The sequence below is a fragment of the Pyxicephalus adspersus genome, chromosome 10, assembly GCF_032062135.1.
Source record: "Pyxicephalus adspersus chromosome 10, UCB_Pads_2.0, whole genome shotgun sequence".
In the NCBI taxonomy this organism is placed as follows: domain Eukaryota; kingdom Metazoa; phylum Chordata; class Amphibia; order Anura; family Pyxicephalidae; genus Pyxicephalus; species Pyxicephalus adspersus.
This window is the reverse complement of record NC_092867.1, coordinates 17819379-17844752: the sequence shown is the minus strand read 5'-3', so window position 1 is coordinate 17844752 and position 25374 is coordinate 17819379. Positions and strand designations below refer to the sequence as shown.

General features: G+C 37.1%; 2 protein-coding genes across 5 annotated transcripts in view; both read left to right on the top strand.

Moving 5' to 3' along the window:
- The window catches only part of BTRC (beta-transducin repeat containing E3 ubiquitin protein ligase), a 104186-nt gene extending 92107 nt beyond the window's left edge, over nt 1-12079 (top strand). For 3 of the 4 annotated variants that reach the window (XM_072424999.1, XM_072424998.1, XM_072425003.1), the window contains exons 12-14: nt 3192-3270; nt 5690-5884; nt 6739-12079. In XM_072424999.1, coding sequence (XP_072281100.1) covers nt 3192-3270; nt 5690-5851 — 241 coding nt within the window. In that variant the 3' untranslated portion in view covers nt 5852-5884; nt 6739-12079. The remainder of the gene's footprint in view (nt 1-3191; nt 3271-5689; nt 5885-6738) is intronic. The other variant, XM_072425000.1, reaches the window with a different exon arrangement.
- A 3738-nt stretch (nt 12080-15817) lies between these two features.
- The window catches only part of LOC140339931 (solute carrier family 2, facilitated glucose transporter member 9-like), a 28661-nt gene continuing 19104 nt past the window's right edge, over nt 15818-25374 (top strand). Inside the window, exons 1-4 of the mRNA XM_072424855.1 lie at nt 15818-15970; nt 16116-16341; nt 21611-21709; nt 24004-24164. Of these exons, the coding sequence (XP_072280956.1) occupies nt 16294-16341; nt 21611-21709; nt 24004-24164 (308 nt within the window). The 5' untranslated portion in view covers nt 15818-15970; nt 16116-16293. The remainder of the gene's footprint in view (nt 15971-16115; nt 16342-21610; nt 21710-24003; nt 24165-25374) is intronic.

The following is a 25374-nucleotide window of genomic DNA, read 5'->3' as shown; positions in this document are numbered from 1 at the left end:
TGGATGAGCACAGGGGGACCAGGTAAGTATGGATGGGAAAAATCTCGGGGTTAACCATCCTAGCCGTTTTTTTTTTTTTGCCCATACGAAGGTCGGGCTTAACGGCTAGGTGGTTAAAGGTAATTATTTTTTGTTTACATGATTGTGTGTTTCAAAGTTTATTATATTCAGGATATCTACTAGACCCTTGTATGGCTATATTTTGGTAAGTTACAGGTCTACAATTAAAAAAAAAAAAAATTCATGAAAAACAGTGTACTGCTTTTGGTACAGAAATCCAGTCATCAGTGAAACGCCCAGGAGGTTAAAGTGACCTATAACATTCTGTTTGCTATACTGTCTTGCTCTACCTGTGTGTTTAAAGGCTGTTGTAATCTATTTGTTGGTCTCCCTCTCTCATTAGCTATCCATGGAAAGCAGAAGTTCAACTCTGTAAAAGTTTAGCCTTTTCAGTTTTTTCCTAAATGGAAAAATTTTTCTTTTGGCTTAGGGTAACAAGGGCATTACAGTGGTAAAATGTGTTGAAGAAACAAATGCCTGTCCAATTATTTTTTTTTTTTTTTTTGCTGGAACAATTATAACTACAACATTCTCTAGTCGGCTACTGGTAACTAAAATAGAAAAGTAATAGAAATGGCTCCTGGTCACCTTATTGATAAATAATCCTGCCTGGTGTGATAATGTGTTCAGCTTTTTCAGTAAACTCATTTTATAGCTCTAAATACAAGTGCTGCTTAACCAGTTTTCTTCCCATTCCCTTTAGCTGCACACACCACCCAACACATTTCAGTAACCAGCTGGCTATTTTTGGGTGGCAACTGAAAGCCCAGGAGAAAGAAAGAATGGGGGCGCAGAGCCTCCTGGGATACCTACAACACGCATCCCAGGAGGCTCTTGGCTGCTCTCTCTGTTCTCTCTCCTAGCGCGCCAGCCCAAAGACGGATGCCGGGACAGCGCGGGACCTGATTGAAGAACCTTTCGGACGGATCGACAGCCCTGCGGGATTGAAGGCAAGTGAATTTTTTTGTTTTGGGCCCTTTCATTTCTCTACGTGTGGATTTAGAGAGTAGAGAGACGGTGCAATTGTAAACACATTTTTTAAAACCAGATCTTCTGCAGTGTTTCTATTATTTATACCTTAGAACAAAGTTTCTCAACCAGGGTACCATGAAATCTTAGGGTTCCTCCAGGTTTTTAGGGGTTTCTTGAGCAATGAGTATCTTGTTTCACTCAGTGACACCAATGATCTTCTTGGCGAAGGTTGATATTATTCCCACTGCCCAGCTATGCAACATGTGTCCTTCCTTGTGACCATCACTCTAATGTACTGGGAGTTGTGGATATAGAAATTCTATAAAAATATAGAAAGGGGTTCCCCAAGACCTAAAGTTATTTCCAAAAAAAAAAAAAAAACCTTTGAGCCATATAGAAAAGCATAAAATAGTTGAACAGAAGATTTTCTACTCTACAAAGCTCAACAGTAAAAAAAAATTCCATTTATACAGGTCTCTGCTCAACATTTAGCTCTTTGGATTTGGTTTCCCTTTAAGAGCAAAGCAATGCTGAGAAAAAGTTGAAGATGAAAGATTCCTTTCATAGGAATTAGAATACAAAGGATGTTTTGTTTCTATATCAGGTGCCATTAAATGCTCCATTAATTAACATCACCTGTTCTCAAGCTATTTGTCTTGGTTAATTTTAGAAGTGCACGGCAAAAATATTCTTATTTTTCATTCGGTTGTAACGAAGCCGAGGCATGTTTCATTAGTCAAAGCATTTATCAAAATATACTCCTGATCTGTTCACCGCGGGGCTTCGTTATTAAAGGCCCTGCTCTAATTAGCATCAGTTATTTGACAGCAGTGCTCACTCATGTTTCATCACATGACTCTCCGTGAGCATTGCTGCTTGTTACACCCTTGCACATGACAAACACTGCTGCTATTGTGCACACGCTGGGTTTGCTGGGCCTGTCGAGACACAGGCTGCAGTCCAGGATATGAGCCATTTGGTTAAAGTTCATTGACATGTTTCACTGGTATATCATATGAGCTGTGGGCACATGTACATTGGTCTGTGAGCACATACAAATAGATTTTTATCCTAGTGTATGTAAAGACTGTGGGCATAAAAATTATATAGTGGGCCTTTCCAATTAATTGTTTGCTTTATGCCAACCCTGTTATGACCACTAACATAAATAGAAGGGGGCTTTTTTGGTGTATATGCTAGTAATAGGTAAACAAGTCTGAAGACATATAACTTGCAGCCATTTTGTGTTCAGTTGCAAAAAGTACATGTACATATAGTTATGTAGTAAACAGTTTTGATGTACAAGTAAAGTTGTATACAGAGCAGGGAAGAACTCCCCAAAATGAACAGAATTCCCATCTTCAGGTGTTGTTCTAGAAGTGTTTGACCCTATTGGAAGATCTTTTTTGCGATGACTCCAAATGTTTGGACGACTGTAAACTATTGGGAACTTGATTCAGGACAAAGCATTTGGAGAAATATTACTTTAGACTGGGTAAACACGAGCAGATTTTTTTTACTTTGAACAAAGTCCAGTCTGGTAAAATGATCAGGTCTCTAGTAATTTGAAGTAGGTTCTACTCCCAACCAATGGATATTCCTACTCTTGCTTGGCTCTTGGTAGATCAGTTGTCTTGCTAAATATTGATCCACAGTACACATTTACAATGTTTAAATAACCTCTGACATTCTAAAAGTTTTTCAGAAGTTTAGACTTGTCCAGTGTCTACGGACTTTCAACAGATGTACTATGCGTAGAAAAATCCTAGGGCAGAGCTGAACCTGACCTCCGTGTCAAAGAATTAAACCAAACCATGTAACTACAAGAAGCTAATCAATAGGTGGGCTTTAGTAGACAGAGTTTTAATAGCTAATAAAAGAAAAAAGATGCCTGTTCTTAAGCACAACTGGTAAAGAATAATAGCAAACAGGTTCACTTTGCTACAATATCCAGTTCAATTTCACTTTCTGATGGCTACAATAAGCAAATCCCTTTTTTTATCGGTTGCTAAACATTCTACATAATCATTGAGCTGTCTTATTAAAAGCTTCAACTGTTATTTTTTTCTTTAACATTTTATATTGTGAAAACCATTGCTGGTTTTATTACATGGTCTTACTATTTGTGAGCAATCTATAACTTACTCTTTGGCTTGCAGGAAAATTAAAGTGTGGGACCTTGTGGCTGCTTTAGATCCTCGTGCTCCCGCAGGGACTCTTTGTCTACGGACACTTGTGGTAAGTACACTGAGATTTGTTGTCTTGTTAAGGAGGATGAAGGCATTTAAACAGTTGTTATAAAACACAACAGTTATTTAACACCTAAATGACTATCCATTGCAGAATAAAAGGGCTTTAATGTTTGCCACCTTTTCAGAAATTGTACAAGGTTTTTTTTTATTCCTGCAATAGAACGGTTATTGAATAGCAACAAAAGGAAATGGAAAAACCTCATACTTGCCATCCCCATGCACAGTTTTATTAAACAAAGACAACACTGCAAACTAGACTCCTGTTATTTTGTGGAAGCACATGTTCATGCAGAAAGAAAACCAATACCAAGAAAACCTATTTGTGGGTGAAATAAGAATTTTTTTAAAAATTGCAAATTTCCCTTTGCTTCTATTGGATTCATAGTGGCGTAAGTTCCTCTACACTTATGTCCAGCTGGCTCTAACCCTGGATTGTCCAACATGTGGCCCATCTTGACATGTCAAGGTTTTTTGAATGGCATGCAGACACACACCTGATACACTGCAGCAACTTGTAAACCAAACTGGTACATGAAGTCTCATTACTTGCTTCCTCTGCTGGAATCTGGCAGATTACACAATCTACAGAAAGCAAGTAATGAGACTTCTAACTGCATCATCTTTGTTTGCAAGTTACAGCAGGTGTGAGCCTGCTCTGGCAAAGGAATGAAGGAGCCTAGAGGACCAAGAAGTGCGGAGGCTGCTGGGTATGGTCCGTGGGAGTAGACACTGGCACCTATGTTCAGTGACAGAAGGAATAACTGTCCAGTGTTGGTGGAAGGACGTATGCCCCCCAAAATATGGTTTTCATTTATGCCTAGAACTTTTTTATACATATGCTGCAGAGCTCATGGTTTAAAGGTGCAGAGGTCCATGGTAAAGTACTGAAAAAGGTAAGAAAATCAATAGGCTCATAAAACTGATAGAAAATGTGGTTACTTTAGTACTACAATGTTTTTTTTTGTAATTGTATTTTTTAATTTATAGCCCTAAAAAAAGCTTGCTGGCTTTATTTATGCAGGAGCTACTGATCGCACTTGTGAGACGCACCCAGTGTTTGACTTTAAATTTCACATAGAATTCCTCACCCCTGTTGCAGTACTGATGTGAAATTTTTCAGAGCCTGCGTATTTCACATAGGGCCTGCCACAGGTTGAGGGATTCTAAGTATTTAAAGTGCATTCGGGTTATATTAGATGGTGTTTGTTTTGTTTTTTTTTTGTTTTTTTTTTTGTTTTTTTTTTACTTGAAGTATTTTATTTTAGTATATCTTTTAAGACTTACCAGTCAGTGAGTTGGGTCGATACATACAACCAGAAAGGATGGCTATAATGCTGATTTTTAGTATCCAGCACAAAGTATAAGGCTCTTAATTTGTCACAAGATCTGTGTAATTGCAGTCTCATCCAGGCACCATTATTTTCCCTCTTGGCAAAATTTCACTGCGGCCTGTTAAATAGAAGCACACTTAAAAGAATCGGAGCTGTGGTTTGTGTATGGTTGTGACCACAGGAGATCAGGATTGAGAGCGCTGCCATTATGGCCATCCAAAATTAATCTTGGCTTAGTACCAGGAATGGAATAGCCTCCTATAGCTTCAGCTCAAATTGCAAGCAGTAGGAAAGGGTTCATAGTTCATGGATGTTGATTGCAGGCTCATTTGTCTTCACTTTGCTTTCTATAAGACATTATAATGTCTGGCTGAATTAGTGTGGGTAATGTGATGACTGTCACATGCTGTTTTAAAGGGCCAGTAAAGCTAAATTGCACATTTGGTTTATATGATGGAGTCATGCATAACCTTTAAAAGTTTTAAAATTAAAGATAACTGATAGAAATTTTCCTGCAGAGAGATGACTAGTAATTGCAGAGGAAGATCCTAAAAGGGTGACTTGTAAAAAAAAAAAAAAAAAAAAAAAAAAAAAAAAAAAAATTGCTTGTGATGCAATGGATTACAGACCTTTGCCTTCTGAAACACATCACTCCTGTTATCTAGACCTGGAAATTTGTTTGGTTACCATCATAAAAACCCCCTATATTATCAGGAAACACCTATACTACAAAGTTTGTAAAATCTAATTGTTTCTTACCTGGAGATCTGCCAGTAGGAGCAATTCCTGGCTAAAAATTGCTATACCACTGCCTTCAATCAGCAGTATTGTCAGCCTATCATGCAATCTCCTTGCCATTGAGCTACATGACGTCTATTAGGCAGCCAAATGACCAACCAAAGGAGCTCACATGGCAGGTTGACAACACTTCTACTAATTGTAGGACTGGCTTTTGTGCCCCTAAGCATATAAGTATATAGAGCATTTTGCAGACCTGCTAACTATTTTAAGTCTGGTCTAAATCTTGCCAAAGTTCTGCCTTGGAGAGTTTAAGACTGTGTTTCTTATCATTAGGAACATTCAGGAAGAGTTTTCCGACTACAGTTTGATGAGTTCCAGATAGTCAGCAGTTCTCATGATGACACTATCCTCATCTGGGATTTTCTAAATGACCCATCGGCCCCTGCGGAGTCCACTCGTTCACCGTCTAGAACATACACCTACATCTCCAGATAAATAACACTAAATAGTACCTCACAAATTGCACAGGTAAGTCCTGCACTATATAAGTCATGCTTGACAAGCAAAATATTTTGATCTGGTCTAGAGTGGGAGGGGTCAGAGGGCTAATAGAGAAGCATGGGGGTACATGTTCTGTAGCTCCAAAGTTGACTTTTTTAAAAAACCTTTCTGCTGGTTAATGTGATTTGGATTCTTCATGTTGAATCATAATTATATATATCATAATTATGTACTACAAGTAGTCACTATCAGACACCCAGTCTGGAGAACAAAATGTACCCATTTTCTGCATTGTTTTTTTTGGAATTGTATGATTAGCTGTTAGTATGGAAATCCATTTTTATCAGTGTTCATGCCAGCCCCTTTTAGCTGGGTGCACCACCTGGCTGTTTTTGGGAGGATTACTAAAGAGTTGCATCACAATACCGGGGCACCACCCACCTACAATTTCTTCCCACCAGGCTAAAAACTATTTCTTGATTTAAACACTGTTTATGCTTGCCTCAATAATTAGATCATTGCTATCTAATGCATATGATTGTCTTAAGGATACTTTTTTTATCTGTCAATAATGCCCTCTGTTTCATATCCAGAATCTTTAAACCTACTTCAGTGCTCAGGGCATCATGTAATCACCCCAGGTCATATGAAATGGAGAGGCAGCACAATAGTGAGACTATCTCTACGTCATTCTGGTCGGCACTGAATGCCTCCTTGTGCTGCTTCCTCTCGCTTTCTGTACTAGGAGACTGATGCCAGGTCAAATCTAGCACTGACATGTATAAGCTGCATTCATTTCTTTATATCTCTCTAGAGTTAGGCTTTAAATGTTGTGCCATTTGCTTCCACATTCCAGTAACCTTTTTCTTTATTTAATGCAGGACTTTATTTGAAAATCTGGTAACAGATTCACCTGTGAAAGCCGGGAATATAAACTATTTACTTGACCAGTATTTGATGAAATGGAGAGCCCCTTTGTCTTGACACACCCTGGATCATGCAGTCAGGCAGCTGGAAGCAGCCCAAGCCATTGCAAGCAGCAGACTGCTGGAGTGCTGCTATCAGAAGAGATTTTTTTTTGTATTTTAACTCTACAGGGGTTTGCTGAATATTGCATAACTAGGGGCTTGCACACTCCTGTGTCAGTGGTACTTTTAACAAACTGTTGCAGTGTCGGAAAACAAAGACTTTACCGTCACAAATTCTTTAAATATATTTATCTGTCTTGCCAGAATGTCAGTTGCTTTTCAATAAGCAAAAGAACAATTTCCACTGTGTCCCATGCTCATGCTGCTTTAACATGTGGGTATGTTTGGAAATTTGCTGAACATTTGCGAATACTTATAACCCTGAACAGGAATTTTATTTTTTCCCCTCTGTTACCAGCCCCTGTAGTGAATTCAAACAATTTTACAATAGTGAGCATGAAAACATATTTGCCTTTTTTAAATTATTTTTTTTTTCATTTTTTTTTTATTCTTTAGCATTTGCTTGTATGTCCACTTTTGTTTTTTGTTTTTTTTTGTTTTTTTTTTTTCTTTGCATTGTAAAAAAAAAAAAATTGTGTTGTAGATTCTTGTAAAGTTATGTATGGGCTATTAAACTTTAGCGTAAACAAATTAAAATCAACGGATTAAACATTTTATTACATGGGGGGAGACACTTTAAGACATTTTTTCTGTGTTAATTTGTAATGGTAAGAATCTTTTTGTTTTTTTGGGTTTTTATTATTTATTTTCTATATTTGCTTGAGTGGTTTGCATGGAGTCCATTTATGAATATTTGTTCTGGTGTCAAGACAGAAGCAGCGTCAAGATCTTCATCCATTTTTTTTATTTTTCCTTTTTCACTGATTAAGAAATAGTTGTGTATAATATAAACAAAAACTTATGTCTTACTTCTTTAGCTAAAAAGCTAAAAAAAATTCTACAAAATGCTATTGTGCACTAGATTTTGGCAGCTTTTTTTTTCTCTTGTGACTTACCATGACAAGGGTAGCCACTAGCTTTTTTGCACTTTTGGCTGCTTGCCACAAATTTGGTGAAGGATATTTAAATGGTCCATTGGGTTTAGGCATTGGGTAGTGTATGTTTATACAGCTATCAAAAGAATTACTTTGTTGTCCAGACACATGATATGCCACAATAGCGTTTAACCAAATTCACCTGTGCATCACGGAGCACTTTAGAAAGTCATCTTTAAATAGGCAATCAAAAGGTTTTTTTAATTCTCAATTATATACACTGTCAGTTGTGCAACACAGATGGAATTATATATATTATATATATATTTGCTATGGATGACCTCAGAGTAAAAAAACAAAAACTTCATTAAACATCAGAGATTTGACAGCCAAATAGTTTCAGGAGTATTAAGAGTGAAAAAAGAAATTGATCTAGGGAAATTTAAAAACACATGCCATCTTTTGAATATTTTGTGAAAGCATGATTCCTTGCTGCACTATATTTAAAAATTCTACAATTGCATAGTAACATTTACAAGGTAACTGTGCTGATTTACTAAAGTGACTTGAGAATCTTTACACTTTTTTTTCTGCATATGATTGGAAAATTATTACATAATGGGATAACATAAATCGAACAGTTTGTTAGGATTCCTAGCCTTGTGGTGTCCAGTGTTTAAGTGGTTTGTTCTTTCCTAATGAATATATTGTCATACTCCATGTTTTTATTCTCACTGTAGATTGTTTTTATATTTTACAGCCATAAAATGTTGTATTTAACCACATGTGCACCCTATATCTGTGTATTAGATGTTTGATGCCTTTTGCGGCACTTACAATTTATACACATAAGACTGCATAGTTTCAGAGAATTAGAAAACAAAAACTGGGACATTTAAAATCATCCTTGACCTCTGTAATAAAAACTTACAGGAATAAAGTATAAGGTACATAAAATATTTTTTTTCTTCATCTTGAAGTTTATCAGTTTTGCTATTTTCTGACAACTACAGGGCTAAAGTAGGAAAAATAGAGCTCTCAAATTATTTTTTGACCCATTTCGATGGGGCTGCATACTGACGAGAAGGAAGATGAATTGGGAAAGTTGGAAGTTTATTTCCTTCACTGTTTTTATGCTTCATTTTTTTCTATTCCCCAGATTCTCAAGCCATTTTCTACTACTAAACAGCGGAAAGTAGAGTTTCATTTGTAAAGCTGTTATTTGACCCCCAGGCATGCTTTAATTATAGTGAATTCAGTGAAAGCATACATCACCAGTGCTGGGTAAAGGCATTGATAGCCTTTGTAATCTTCACTCTCACTTCTAACCCTTATAATAAAAATGAAAGATGACCAGACGTCTTTTTGTTTAGTGTCTTACCATCGTGTCTTTTTAACGATCCTAATAGTGCTTAATTAGCCCCACAACATTTTCAGCTTTTTTTTTTTTTTTTTTTTATTTGTTGGCAAATAAGGAAATGCGCCATATTGGTCCTTTCCTTGATTTATTATTTAAACTATTCTTAAGACCTACTTTTTTTTTTTGTAGCAGGAACTACATTACGGTACAGCTAAAGTTTGATTTTTTTGTTCCCTCACCCCAACAAATTAAAATGTCTTGCAGAACCATTGAGATGATCAGCTATAATTTACAGCTGTCTCAAAAAAAAAAATTGAGAGGTCACTGATGGCAGTGCTGACATTTTGCCCGAGGTTAAAATGTTGGTAGAAAGCTACATATAATACCATAATACCATGTATAAACCTAATTTTCTTTCACAAGGGGGTTAGAATTGTTTAATGTAACATCATTTATTACAGTATGTCATACAACCATTTTACAAAAGCAAGGGAGCAGTCTTGTGCAAAACTTTTTGTTCTATTTGTCATCGGATTCATTTTACTGCCAAAGAATAAGCATTAAGTATTGCAATTAAATGCAAAACCGTTAAAGCCAATGGAGTACTGTAGTACCATTGTCTTCAATCTACAAGTTAAGTAACGATGCAACTGAACCTTATTGGTTTCACACCGGCTGATATGGTTTCTGGACTGCTGTCAGTCTACAAAAAGTATTAGGCGTGATATTATTGACTTACTGTGAGGGTCTGTGTGCCTAATTTGAAAATATAAAAAAGTAATTTATAACAATACTTTACACTCTTCCTGTTTGTAGTACAAAATGTTAGATTGCTTTATTTAAAAAAAAAAATTAAAGACCACACACACGTGTGAAACTTTAGGTTTCATTCTCAGAATTGCTCAGTGACATGGTGCTTGGTAAATGTTTCATGCATTTACATTATGATTAATGTAAAGCAGGCAAATTGTTTAACATGCAAAGAAAATGCAGAAACTGTACGTATGCTAATGCATAACAATACCAATGTATGTATTAAAAACCTACCCATTGGATTGGCAATGCAAAAATATACTTTTATTTCAGCGTTCTTTAAAAATTCAAAGTATATTTTTAACATCTTGGGTCCATAGAGTACTTACCCAAAGTATAATATATTAAGCAAAAAAATATAGAAAAATGAAATAGACAACAAAAAAATGAATAGATCTGTTTGTTGCTGTGATGTATGCCTTGTACCAATGCATGGAGATATACTTGATAAATTGTATGAGTTTGGTGTTGATAGGGTAATCCTATGTGTATTCAGGCGACATGAATGAGTTGTCATGCTGAAGACAGCACTGTAATCCCAAACTGTTGTATTCACAAATGTGTATGTTGAGTATTGGATGTGAATTACTGTCATGTGTTTCTACACTAACTTCTCTTGAAAGAGTAAGCACTGGTTTTCTTGATTTCCATTTATTTCCTTCTAATGCCTGGGTTTTTTTTTTCTTTGTAAATTTGTGGATGAAGTTTAATGCAAAGATGTACAACTAATGAATACCGCATCCTTTTATGTCACTCTTTAAATTTCCTTTTTTTTTTTTTTTTTTTACATTTTATTTTGACCTTTAATTTCACTTTAAAGGTTACTCCATCTACCTATGTGTATATCTTTGTTTCCCCTCCTACTAAGGTGTTGAAACAAGTGCAAATTGTATGTTGACTATTGTCTGTTATGAATGCAAGTTGAAGCATTTGGGCACAAAACACAAATAGTCATAACATAAAACGTTGGCAGATTACAGTGTGAACTAGTTTCGAGGGATCAATAATTGTTTGAGGGGGAAACTCTTTAAAATGCTTTTCCGTTGACCTCCCAATAATCTGCCAGCTGCCCTGGGTCACCTTGTTAAAACTAGAGACCATTCTAGGAATGCCATAGTGAAGGAACTTTGGTGTTCAATGCAACCATTTTTTTTTGTCCTGTTGGATAAAAATATAGATCCAGATTGGGGGTTTGGTCTAAGATCAACCATGGCCAGGCTGTAAAAGTAGTTTTCATCAACACCTGCAATATTGGCAGTAAGTCAACTTTTATTTTCTTCATTACCTTCACTGCTACCTGACATTTTGGGTGTGTTGGATAGAATGGCAGTTTCAGGGCTGTAGTTCCTATCCACCATTTTGTTACTGTGTTATGACCAGTACATGACAAGGAACGAATATGCTATCTTTACACACCTGGAAGTGTTCACTGGAGCACCTGAAACTGTCCTGCATGGAGTGAATCATGTCAACAGATAGTCAGTTCCTTTGCAGCCTGGTCATGGTCTGCTTATTTTTCAACCTCGTGACAGGGTTACTTTAGAAGGAACTTACCAATGTCTGCCTAGTAAGTGGGATAGATGACTCCTACCCCAAAGATGTCAGCATTAAATGTGTTAATAATTATCTTAATAGTCATAAAAGATGTCGGTTAACTTTTTGTAATTCTCACAATTCAGTTCTTGCATTATTAATCTGTCGTATAAAATTTGGAACCAGACTTAGTTCATTAATACTACGGATTATTGATACTAGATTTACTGGGATATAAAGTATTTCTCTAAAATGTAATTACCAAATATCCTCTTTGCATACCAATATTATTAGTAACATATTTTGGGACTGTGTGATGTATATTTGCCCATGGCGCTCTTGGAGAAGTTTTTGCCTTACTCAAAAGCTTTTAGGAACGGACATTAAAATGGGCACACAATGGGCTGATCAATCTTCATTCCCAGAATTTGAAACAACTGATGGAAAACTGTGATTGTTGATGTGATGTGTTGTACCTCTGTACACTTGTGATAGGATAATGGTATTTTTTCCACTGTTCAACTGGAAATTAAAATAATATAAACTAATAAAATGCTGGTTTCTTTATTTTATTTACACATAACTATCCAGGTGACTACCTGCCATGGAGTGTGCATATAGCTTGTCACCAACTATACTCAATTGGAATATTACATAAAAAAAACATGTACAAGCTGCTGACCTATCTGTATATGCGGTTTACTCTAACCTCTGCCTAAATGTAGAGTTAAGCACTGGTTAGTGTGAAACGTCCTCAGCCTAGGGGGAATACCAACAGGATGGTGGGTGTGGAAGAGGAAAGATTACCATTAAAAGATATGGAACTAGAGAGGAGTAGTTCAAAGGGTGGATAGGTACAATTCCTTTGAAATGCACTTATGATGTGTTCTGACACACCATATTAACACACAACAAAATGCACTTATGTGCACCATGATGTGGTGATAAATCTTAAATCACGTGTCAATCATGATGGCCCAATGGCTGACCATGTTAAGCCATGGCACAATTGGCTCTGCAAGTGGAATTTCCAATTTTAGGGTCTGGGTAAAAATCGGAGGAGTTCGGAGCAAAAACAGTACTCAATGATTGGGTTTGGCTTTTTCTAACAGTAGTTTGCTTGTTGCCTATATATAAAATTTTTGACCTTACCCAGTTTGATTTAGGGGATCAAGAAAGCCCTGGCAATATCTGAAGGAATCCTAGGGTACAATAGAACGTTGGATAAGAACGACTCCAGTAGAGACTGAAAAGTATACAACTTCATTTGTGACAACAGGCAGAATTGATAATATTTGACAAGGTAGGTTTGGATATGGCTGTTGGAAAATAATCTGACGTTATCGGTTTGGTAATTAAACTCATCCAATCCTTGTGAGAGCCAATTCTGTTGGTGTTGATGGTTAAAAGCCACACTGAAGATGGCTAAGGTGCCACTCCCAGCAAGTGAATGGCCTTATATCGGTAAGTAGGCACAGAGGCAGGAACACATCAGCAATGACAAAAATGTAATCCACACACATTATCAAACTGCCTATATTTTTCTATTTACGGAGTTCTTTACCAGCTCCATTTCGGTAGAGTAATGTAACACAGATAAAGTGGTTATACAGTATATTTGGTTTCATTGCCTGAAATGAAAACAAATGAACTACATGTACTTAACTTGGAGACCTAAATGAATCCCTGAAGAACAGCTTTTAAGCAGCATATCCAGTAATTGCAGCAGTCAGAGTCATGACATGCTTGTATGTAGTGTAATTACCTGATACTGCTCCCCATCCAACTCTTCACGATTCTGCTGTATGCAGCTGGAATGCAGCTTTTTCCCTTCATTTTCTTTCATTCACTGTAGGAAACATATGATGGCTTAGACTACACAGATGTCAGACTTTTGTGAATGCTCCTTTTATATGAATAAATCTAGAGAGTGGAGGTAACGTTTTTATTCCAGGTTCTTTGACATCAGTTTTATCCCTGACAATTCCAATGGATGGGTGATGTTTCCTTTAAGTTGTTCCAAGATAAATAAAGAATGTTTGTATTGAAAACTTTAATGAAACATTGATATTTAACATTTAGCTTACTCCAGGCACATGGTCCACCTATAGAATCGGAGCACAGAAACATTAAAGAGTTGGAATAGAGATTTGCTCTCTATATATCTTCTGGCATGGAAGCCTAATTGCTAAAATGACATCCTAACTTATCTCTGCAATATGGATCCAATTTCTTTGCAAATAATGTTTTTTTTTTTTTTCAGATGGCCTTGTGAAAATGAATGTCATATTTTGGGTTATACATACCGTTTTCTGGTCAGCATCCAGATGTCTAACATTTTAAAATGTAACATTCATAAAATGTAATAACAGGTCCATAAATCTCTCATAGAATTTTTGAGAGAACAGTTACTCAATAGCTACTAAAAGGTGTTTAATTTTACATTTTTAATAGGGGTCTGGGCCAAATGCTGCTGAACATGCAAAGGCTTCACCATCACTGCCAATGGCGGTAAATCTGAAGCAAAGGCAGCGCTTGGGGTATCAGGAAATGTCACATGGATTCTAGAAATTATTATTTTTATAACCCCATCACATCGGTAACATTCCGACACTCTACAGCAGGGGTCCCCAACCCCAATAGTGGGCCGCGGCTCTGGCCAGTGCACCCACCAGCGTGGTCAGGAGAAGGACCGGGCTGGGAGGGCGCAGCGACCAGAGCCATAGACCAGTGCGTAATGTGAGAGGAATTTACTGCACCCATGTAATTTGAGGATTCCATTATTGATGCGTAGCTTTTCATCATACTCAAATAGTAAAGATTTAGGAACAGTTCTGTGTCATATTCTATAGCTGAAAGCAAACAATGCACAATGTCCATCACCTGCCAATCATAAACTGTGGTAACTTATTGCTAATGTCAGAGCAGCATGCATTAATAAAAATCACGTTTGTAAGACTGGTCCCAGGCCATTTCATTTTTTGTTATAGAAAAAGGTGAGGTCAACCCCAGCTTTTAAGCCAATGTAGCAGCTTTAGCCAGCCTCTTCTTAACTTAGGGATGAATTGTACCCTGAATTTGTTAGAACTCCGTGTCCAGAGTTGAGTCTTCAAGCCATTTACATCTCCTGCTTACGTGGGCAAGCCACCCTCTACTCACATGGATGCCTATCCCTCAATGCCCACACTCAGAATTCAGTCTCTCATGTTGCTGGTATCGTTGTCTGCATCTTTCTTTGGATGTAGTGCACAGATAGAAGAACTTCTGGTTTAAGGAAGAACTATATTGTTTCACATTCTTGCAAGAAGAAGTATTCAGAAGGGAGGTAACTGTGAAGATAGCACTTATGGGGAGCACAATAATAAATTAAAAAACTGTGGGTGGACAATACAATGAAAGGGCCACTGTTATAAAAGGGAGGAAACTATGAAGGTAGCACTTATTAGGAGGCACAAGGAAAACTGTGGGAGTAATAAAGAAGGTGGGGGCACTTGCTTGTATGTAGCATTGACTGGGGGTAGATCTAATTGGAGCACTATGCAGGGCAATATATTTAGAGTAACACTATAACAGCAGCAGTATAATGGAGGACATTGTAGTATGTACAGGGACGTAGGGTACGTTTTGCAGATACTTGGGGGAGGTACTAAGATAGTGGCACAACTTTGTAAGGAGCGGGGAACTGAAAAGCTGGGACATACTAATGGGTCACCATAAAGTTTTACCATCAGTTGTGTTTGGCTACTGCCAGGGGTGCCCTAAAAATGATCATGAAATAAGCATTCACAAACATCTGCACAAGTTACCCATGGGTGAGTGCTTGCAGCTAGGGGTATAGGCATGCAGATGGCCAATATGTAACACAAAACTTCAGTGTGGATGAACAAGGGTGCCGTGGACTGGAAATATTTTGGAACCACTGCCATGTTTATGTGCTGAGATCCCCTGCATTAAGGCAGCCTATTCAATTTGGCTGGAGTTTGCAAAGCACCATAACACAGAAACAAAAAAAATACCTAAACCATATTTAGAAAATTCAGATTGTTTTGTGGTTAGTTGTGTTGCTTGTGTGCATTGCCCAGGCACATAGCCTACGGAAACAAAAAGTGTTCCTGCACATGACTAGGCATTTAAAACACAGGTGCTGGTTAGCAAATCAAAGAACAATTCACACCTGGTTGATATTTACCTAAACAAAATATAAGCTGACATGCTCTGCTTATTTACCCACAAACCATTGTTTTTCCCAGAACCCTTTGTGGTGTAATGGTGCAGTTTTGGCAAAAAGAGCTTCTGTAAAGAAAAAAAAGAATCAGTCAAATGGAAGCCTTGTAATGCCTTGCATGATGGCCCCATTCAAATTTGCACTTGACAGCAAAGAATTCTGCAAAGATTTATTTTTTCATTATGCAAACTGAAAAAAAAAATAGTGTGCTGTAGCATGGTATGAAAACATTTTCCTCCAGACATGTGATGCCCCTATGTGTTACACTCCCTCAGCAATGTTTTTAGGCAATCCCAGTTTAACAAATTGATTAGAATTTCCTTCTTAAAAAGCCAGATCATGTGAGACTTTCCTTTCTCCACAGCTCTACAATCAGATAAAGACTGCTTACTAAACAGGACTCCAACACTATTTTCTCAATGGACAGAAACATCACATAGCCTGCAATCAGTAAAGCTGATTTATGTTTCTGGATTCTCCAAAGTGATCATTTTTCTTTGCAAACAACTCTACAATTAATCCTCACAAGTTCTGCATTATAGATGGATAATATTAAGAAGAAAGCCTTCCCTGCAAAGCATATAACTGGGGTAAGTCTCTAAAGCTGGGGAACAGGAAAGGGATTGTTAGGATGATGTATCAATAGTTGTATGGGATCTACCATTGTGACTGATTTTCTGTTTACAAAATGAAAGTGTCAGCGGTAATCAAAGTTGTGGCACCTGCTGCAAACTTGTGTAACTTTTACTAAATTAACCTGTTTTATGTAATTGCTATTAATATAAAAAGAAAGACACAAGTGTTGCAATATGTGAAATACAAAAACCCAGAGCAACCAATCAAAATCTTTTGTGGTTACTGTAATTTCCCCATTCCTTGTTTATACACTGCTGCAATAAAAAAAGACTGTGCTGCTCAGATCAATCACATCATGGTTTATTATTTTTTATATATATTATTTATATGGTGTATTATTTCTTACCCTGAAAACGTGCGTTTTTCTGCAAATTGCATTTAAAACTCAACCCTGCCTATTTTTTTTGTAGTGGTAGACACTAAAATAACGTAACTAAAACCTAAAACTTGCCGTCTGACTGTATGATCTCCTTTTTGTATCCATATAACCTTTTTTGAGATCTAATAAGGACACCTAGTACAAAAGGGCTGGCTATCTGAGTAGTGAATAGTATATGTGGGTCCTTATAATAAATATTGTATGGTCAGATTGTAATGTGCATGTGGGGGTTAAAATTGAAAGGTTATGAACATGATGAGCTCTTGTGTGCCCCTTGCCCCGTTAGTCCTCTGGCGGTCACGTGATCTCTCATGCTGGGAACATGTAATAAGGCATGGCTGGGAATTTTATATTTTATAACTTTTCGTTTTTGTTTGAGTTATCCTCTATGGCCTTCATAATAAAGTGAGATTATTATTTTCCAACAACCATACCCAAACCTACCTTGGAAAATGGTAGCTGAAAAAGTTCATTTCTGGCTGTTGTCACAATTGAAGAGTTGTATACTTCTCACTCTCTACTGGAGTCATTCTTTTTCAGGGTTCTGTTGTACCATAGGGTTTCTTCAGAGGTTGCCAGGGCTTCCTTAATACCTATATCATAGTGTCTACATGGTCCTGGGTTTACCACCATTTGGCTCAGCACATAGGATGACACAGGTTTGAGGCCGGTGCCACTTGGCAGAATATGTAGCATGACAACACTTTTTTTAGCTATCTGTAAGTGGGACATTCTATCCACTGACCAACAATGTAAGGTGTATTTTTTTTAATTGACCTCCAATGGTTTTAGTAGTTCAGCAATGGCTTAACAAGTTCCCCATGACCTGAAAATTATTGCTCAGTGTTAAAAAGGGTGAGAAAGACTGCTATACTGCATTTCATAGAGAACTTGCTGAGCATAAGGATAACATTAATAATGTAATTCTGTCTGTCACTATCCAATGCTAGGCTGCAGACCCCCTGGACCAACCCTAAATGCCCCAACAACAGTGGAAAGAGGGAGGTGAGGGATCTGGCCGCCGTGTCCTCATCACTAAAATGACAAATAATACTAAACATGGTAATGTCATTTCCAAAGTCACATTAGTGTCTTGTTATTGGGGGACAATGTTTTGTACCCATCTTCCAAATGTGCTACTGGACACAGCTTTTGGTCTGGGCTGCAATCAGGGGTGTAGCTGCAATAGTCCTAAAAAAAAAGTAGAGGGGGCACAGTTCTTTTCATGGCGAGCGTGCATGCACATCATTGTTATGTATACATGCCTGCCCCAATACACCCCTGCCTATGTGTCACTGAAAAGGGGGGAAACGTCCCCCAGAGTGACGTCATTATACTAGAATCTGCCCACTCAAACCGGCGATGGGAGATTGGGCGGGATGTGTTCATTGCGTGCCTATTCACAAAAAAAGTGAGGGCACCCGTGCCCACCCCACTACACCCCTGGCTGCAATAGGCTCATTTGGCATACAAATATGATGGGAAGGTCCCCTGTAGTCACCAGAAAAAAAAATGTTTATTGATCATTATCAATCATGTAGGGTTTACATTTACTTTTGATTTGCATTGAAGTGTAGTTAAGGAATATTCAACCGCAAACAAATGGTGGCTGTGTTTTTTTTTTTACCTTGTTTTCCACCTGGTCACTCAGGTGACCCCAACAACACTCACCATACTGTAGCTGGAGAAAGTCTAGCAGGATCAGTACACCTTCACAACACTTTTATTTGTACACACAACTCCCCAAAATGGAGCAATGAAAAAAAGACCCTTATTACAGTTTACATACACTTTAGATTGTTGTATATGTTGTTAGGGCTCAGCTAGAGCCGACTGTGAGTGCAACTAAATGCAAGCTGCATTCTTCTGTTGTAAAGATTCTGTTAAACAGTTAACAGATCTAAATGTGTTTCCTTATAAAATACATGTGACGAGCAGAAAGAATGTACCAGAGTCGGCCCATAATGAAATTACTGTTGGAATAGCAAACGTGCCGTCTCTGATAAGGACTAAGCTGGTATTTGTTCTCATTTATTGTACTGTTTGCCCTCAATGTAAATTCTTGTGTGGGTGGAGAATATCATGCAAGACACATGGTGATTACTCTTAGGAATTGCTTGGAAAAACTGGCAATATACAGGACTAGTTAGGAAGAACGGAGGATGCCATATGTTCGCTGGATATCGTTCCAAACCAGTGGCTTTAGTTTTTGTGCCACTCTCTTGTAATAAGCCACGGTGGCTTGGCTCGGTGGCTAGTGCTCTTGCCTTTTATGTCTAGGCACTATCTGCTTGAAGTTTGTATGTTCTTCCCAAGTGTGCATGAGTTTTTTATGGTCATTCCAATGTCCCAAAAACATGCAGTTGGGTTATTTGGCTGACCCGTTGGCTTTACCACTGATCCAGAACAAATACTAAATTGCTAGGTCAGAATTCTTGTTCCAAGGCAAATTTAAGTTGGAGGTTCTGTATGCAATACAACACCATTACAACTTTTTTTAATGACTAATTTTGAGCCAACTTCACATCCTCAATGTAGCCGAGCACACAATAATTGCTCAGTGTTTGGAAGTAAGAACATGTAGTACTACTCAAAATGAATCTCCGTGCACTATTGTATGCATTGGGCTGTTCCAGCAATACAGCGTAAAAATGTAAAGCGCTCCTAGACTGGATTTGGCACACCAACACACCGGTTTTAGGACTAGAGTATGTCTATCTGAGTTTTGTAATGTCCTGCTTTGGAGGAAAAAGTGCAGCTTTGTTTAAAACTTGCCTTGCCACACATTCAAGGTATATATGTTGTATCATGTGTATGGTAACTGAACAGTGTGAAACTGTCTGTAAAGTCAGAGAGCTTACCAATATGCTATTTGTTCTTGAATGAATAAATACCTCTTGGTCTGTGCTGTCTGTGACCCCACTGAGGACATTCTTTTCTCACCAATTCTGCTGTGACAAAATTACCCTAGGATGATCTTTCTGGTTCTGTTCACTGGGATGCATTTTTGGAATCTGCGTAAAATAATAATAAAGAATGCATGGAAAAGAGAGGGCAGGAAGATCATACGACCATTATGGCCTGGATGTCCAAGTAGAGCTGGCCATTAGACTTTTCTAGATTGGGTTTACAAATGGTATTAACAGATCGCCTCACTCACTGTAGTCAAAAACTGCCAAAGAATACAATTCTGTTCCACATTAAGACTGAGAAGAGGCAGAGTTTAGGGCGCCCTACTACTGTATCCTCATGATTTATGTCTGGAGAACACAAACCTAACAGGTTGCATGCTTGTTCCAGGTCAGATATTCACTATATAGCAAGCTGTGATAAGCTGATAGTGAATGTTGTACACAGAGTATTAAGCATTAGGCTCTGAATAACAGGTAAAAGGTGTATGAGATACTATCATTTTTCTATTTGCTTCATATACATGATAAAAGGTGGGTCCATAGACATAACCATTGTTACAATCCATGTTGTCTTGGGCAGTTGTACACTTTTAAGTTAGAAAACACATGCAATAAAGTAATGCAACACATAGATTTGTTTTGTTCCTAGAGTAGGGAAGCATGGACACGTGTCTTGAATTGCTGCTACTTTCAGTGCATATTGCATTTGTATTCTCCTTTACTTAGTCACTAAAAATGTATCTCCTATGGAGCTGCAAGGAACATTCATTTTAAAGTGGAATTTCATGGTACTCCGGGTGTATAGATATAGAAATTAAAGTCCTTTAGCTTATTTCACTGAAAGTGTAATTGATAAATGGTATGAATAACTTATGTCCGAGTATTTCCTATGTTGTATTTATTATTTCATTCAGATCATCTTGTTTTTATAGATGCCTCTAGGCTAATACTGGTCTGCTAAATACATAGGTCTATTATTCTGTATTAATGAACACATTCAGAAATTCAGTGGATTTCCCAGATGTATATTTAAAGTAAGCAAACATTCGGATGTATCAGATTGATTTCATTTATTTTTACTGAGTCGCTGAAGATTTAGTTAGTTTGAAAGCAACATTTCGATTGCAATTGGAATTCAACGCAGGATGTTCAAATTATAGAAACTGGTGATTTTCACTAAATGGACTGCTAGAAAAAAAGTAGAATTTGGTATGTTTAATGTTAAATAGGATGAATAGTTTTATTTAATTTTTACAAGTAATAAAATGAATGGCAAAACATAGAAGCATAGCCACATTTACTATGTTATCATTGTTAGCTGCTTCCTGACATTTTCCAGCCATCAGAACCTCTAGACATATTGCCTGCTGTCCGGGTAATACTGCCTATCATGGCCTTCACTATGCAATCCTTTCCCAGACCAACTGCTTGCTGTTACATCCTCCGCATTTCTCTCTTGCGCATGCTGCCCACTGTTCTACCATCTTCGCTTCTCCCTTTCACATACTACCCTCCATTATACACTCTGCACTCCTCCTTTCACATACTGCCCTCCATTATACACTCTGCACTCCTGCCCTCCATTATACACTGTGCACTCCTCCTTTCACATACTGCCCTCCATTATTCACTCTGCACTCCTCCTTTCACATACTGCCCTTCATTATTCACTCTGCACTCCTCCTTTCACTTACTGCCCACCATTATACACTCAGAACTCCTTTAAACTTCTCTCCTGCATATACATCCTGTTAAACCCTGCACATACCCATCACCACCATCCCCTTTGCACTTTTGTTTTCACATTCTAACTCCTCTTTGCTCCTGAGTAGACAGACTTCAAATTTTCCAAGTTTCTGCTGAAAATTGTATTGATAAAATAATGACTAAAATACATAAATGTTCAATTTATTTTTTCTTTAATTTCCAAAGAACTTGACGTTTCCTTTGCTGGCCGTGTCCCTGCTCTCTTCTTTTGGGTCTTCTATGTTGTATGGCTACAACCTGGCAGTTGTAAATTCTCCGTCTGAGGTAAGAATGATGGTTGCTGGTAAATGTAAAACCAAAGCTTAGGAGGTAATGGTATATTTAGTATTTCTTGATCCTTTAACATGGGGAACCCTTTGAAATACCCTTTCAGGTCTTCAGGAAACCCTTTCTTTAATTATTTTATCAGTAGCTTATATTATATTAGTGTGGTGACATTGGCCTCCTACACTGCTGGCTATTGGGAAGAATGTCATCCTTACCGATGGCCAACATTGGTGTTGATTAAACTGATCTGAGAAACACAAACCGATCATTGCTCAAGGAACCCCTAGAATCCTCTAAAGGAATTCTGAGAAACACTGAGCTATCTGCAAATATCAAAGCCAAGTAAGTCACTTTAAGTCTGTTACACTTAGCAAACCACCACATAGGGTAATCCAATATATCCTGCCCTCCCCCAATACCAGTCAAAAGTTTCTGTCCGCAAAACAACACGAACGATTATTTCCATCTTATTTCCATATTCCAGTTACATCCATGTCAGGAACCGGCAAGCCTTATCGTCAGAACTTTGGCAGAAAATTAGAGATTGACTTCAAAACTCCTTGACGTATCAATGTTCTGAATAAAAAAGCGTGCTGGTTCCAGACCTGGCTGTAACAAATTGTTTTTCCAATCTTTTCCCTTTAATCTGTTCTTCTTAAGCTGTGACCTTTGGACCACCAGTCATATGTGTGGTCATGCACACATGAAAGGAATGTCAGATGATGACTATGCTTGTTGAAAGACCTCTAAACTTACAACTTTCAAACAATCTTTAAATCCATTTAATAGAATTACAATTAATGTGATGTAGTATGGAGTAAGATTTTTCAGCCGATTTCGTTCATGTAATCCTAAAGAATAATTCTGCCACTTGTCAGCCTTCATTTTTCTTTAGAATAAAATAGTAGTGAGCACAGAACAATAAACAATGCAGGAAATATATTGAACAATCAATATTTAATTTTAATGATGTGAATGTTGCTTTATACACTTTCAAATGTTATTAATGATTTTTTTTTTTTTGGTATCAGGTATTCTATGTTTTTAGCTTTCTTTTAATATTATTACTATACAGTATTTATATAGCGCCAACATTTTTTGCAGCGCTGTACAAAGTCCAAAGTCATGTCACTAGCTGTCTCTCAATGGGCTTACAATCTCCATAGTCATATATCATTACCACAGTCTAAGGACAATTATGGGAAGAAGCCAATTAACCTAACTGCATGTTTTTGGTACGTGGAAGGGAACCCACGCAAACACTGGGAGAACCTGCAAACTCCATGCAGATAGTTTCTTGGCCAAGGTTCAAACCTGGGACCTAGCGCTGCAAAGGTCATAGTGCATAGGAGCTACTGTGCATAACTAAACGTGAGAACAGAAATGTAATATATTGCAGCTTACCAGCACTTAAATATAATGGGTATATTAGTTTTCTTTTTTTCCCCAAAAACAGCAAACAGCCATTTGAGCAAGTAATGAAATATCCTGTAAACATGTTTATATATATATATATATATATATATATATATATATATATATATATAATATTAAAATATATATTCGATTAGGTGTAGCCAGCATTGTTATTCATGGGATTACCAGGTGAATAAAAGGTTAAAGACTGCTAAACTGCAAAATAATACATTTTTGGGGGGATTAGATAAGCTTTAAATTTAGGATTTTATTTATTATTTTTTTTGTAGCTTCTAAGTGTTTTTTTCCCCTAATTTTTTATTAGATATCTGGCCTACCCTTATTGTGTTTTAATACCTTAATATAATAATATATTGTGAAATTTGCCTTACAGAACCCAAAAGAATTATATATGATGTATTTTCCTGATGTATATAATTGGAATTTCCTTTATTTTATTTGTGTACAGTGAATGTTTAGCAAGTGTCACATTCGCTGCTAAATAAATTTGCCTCTTCTTGTTTAAAATATAAATTGTTACACCTTATTGGATGCTTTCACATCTTTATAAGATCTAATAATACCCCTTAATCCATTAAACAATAATTAAACATTAATTGTTCTAATAGAACATATACTAATTTTTTAATATTCATATTCTATCTAATTGCATTCTATGATTGCTTCATCTGTCTGTATCAAGTGACTTAATGGGGATTCCTAGACGGTTATTAATTATAGCAATTGTCTTAATGAATTAATATTTAACTTGGTTTTAAGTATAGCTATATACTAAAAATGGTTCTACATCAGTCATTTGCAAACTTATTATATTATCCAGTAACATAAATAATTTAAGGTTTTCTATTTTGCAGCATATTAAAGCATTTTACAACAGCACATGGCACCAGCGATATGGACAGTATCTCGATCAAAGTGCGTTAACCATTTTATATTCCCTGACGGTCTCTGTGTTTGCTCTGGGTGGAATGTTAGGCTCTCTCCTTGTTGGAGTTCTGGTATCAAGGTTTGGAAGGTATGTACAGCATACAAGAAGCAAGGTGTTTACTTTTAAACTCTGGTTTTAAAGTATTTGACCGCTGTTTATACTTCTTCAGGATTCAACAACAGGATTATTTTACTGCAAATAAGTGTTTCCATCCTGCACAACCTAAAGTTTTGTAAAAAGGTGTGCAGGGCTGGGCTAGATTATGGAAGCCACCTGGATTCTTACATTAGCAAATCTCTGCAATCCTGATTTAAATGTTTAAAGCTTAATTATTACTTTATGTCCCGGACATCCATGTCACCAAGAGAGAAAGTCAACAGAAGTCCAGAATGTGGTAGACCTCATCAGAGGGATAAGGGAAACTTTTTAATGAAGACAAATCATATGATGACAAATGTCCGGGAGAAGATTTCTCCTTGCTTTGTAAAGCTTTCCTCCCACATCTCCTAGGCAGGAAGTGAAGGAAAATCTCTCCAGCAAGATACAGGTCACCCCACACCAGTGGAGAACTGAGTTTGTTTTTTTTTTTATTGTGTTTTTTTTTTTTTTTTTTAGCAGAGGAGACATGGTGGTTTACATTCTGATAAGATATGGATTTCCCTTTTATATGTACTAAACAGGACTCATTCTCATTCAAAAAGGGCAAGAACGCCAAATATGCTTTTTGCTACAGCAAATCAGACTGACATTGGGTGGTGCATAACTGACACTGAAGCATTGCTGGTAAATACATCTACCCTTTGAGCCATTGAGCATTTTAAAGGCAATTCCATACCTTGTGTTTGGAGCACTGTTTAAATGTATCCTGCCGCAACTTTTTTTTTGCTTTTTTTGCACCTTTCAAAATGAATGGTGGTGTAAAATGTCTGAAATGCACAATGCACAGAAAACGTATGGTGGACATTACTGGGAATACCTATCCAGCGTTATGAACTCCTAAAGAAAAGGGTTCACAGATCACCATTTCCACCATTACCATCATGCCAGTACAGGTAGTCCCCAGGTTACATACAAGATAGGGACTGTAAGTTTTTGTTCTTAAGTTGAATTTGTATGTAAGTCGGAACAGGTACATTATTTTAATAAATGCAATTAGGACAGATGTTCGTCTCAACATATTATTGGGTGTTACTGTATAAAATCTTCACTGAGAGTTATTCACAAACAAAGCAAAAAAAAAAAACTTTATGGAGCCTAAACATTCATTAACTTCTGGAGCAAGCTGAGCTTTCATATG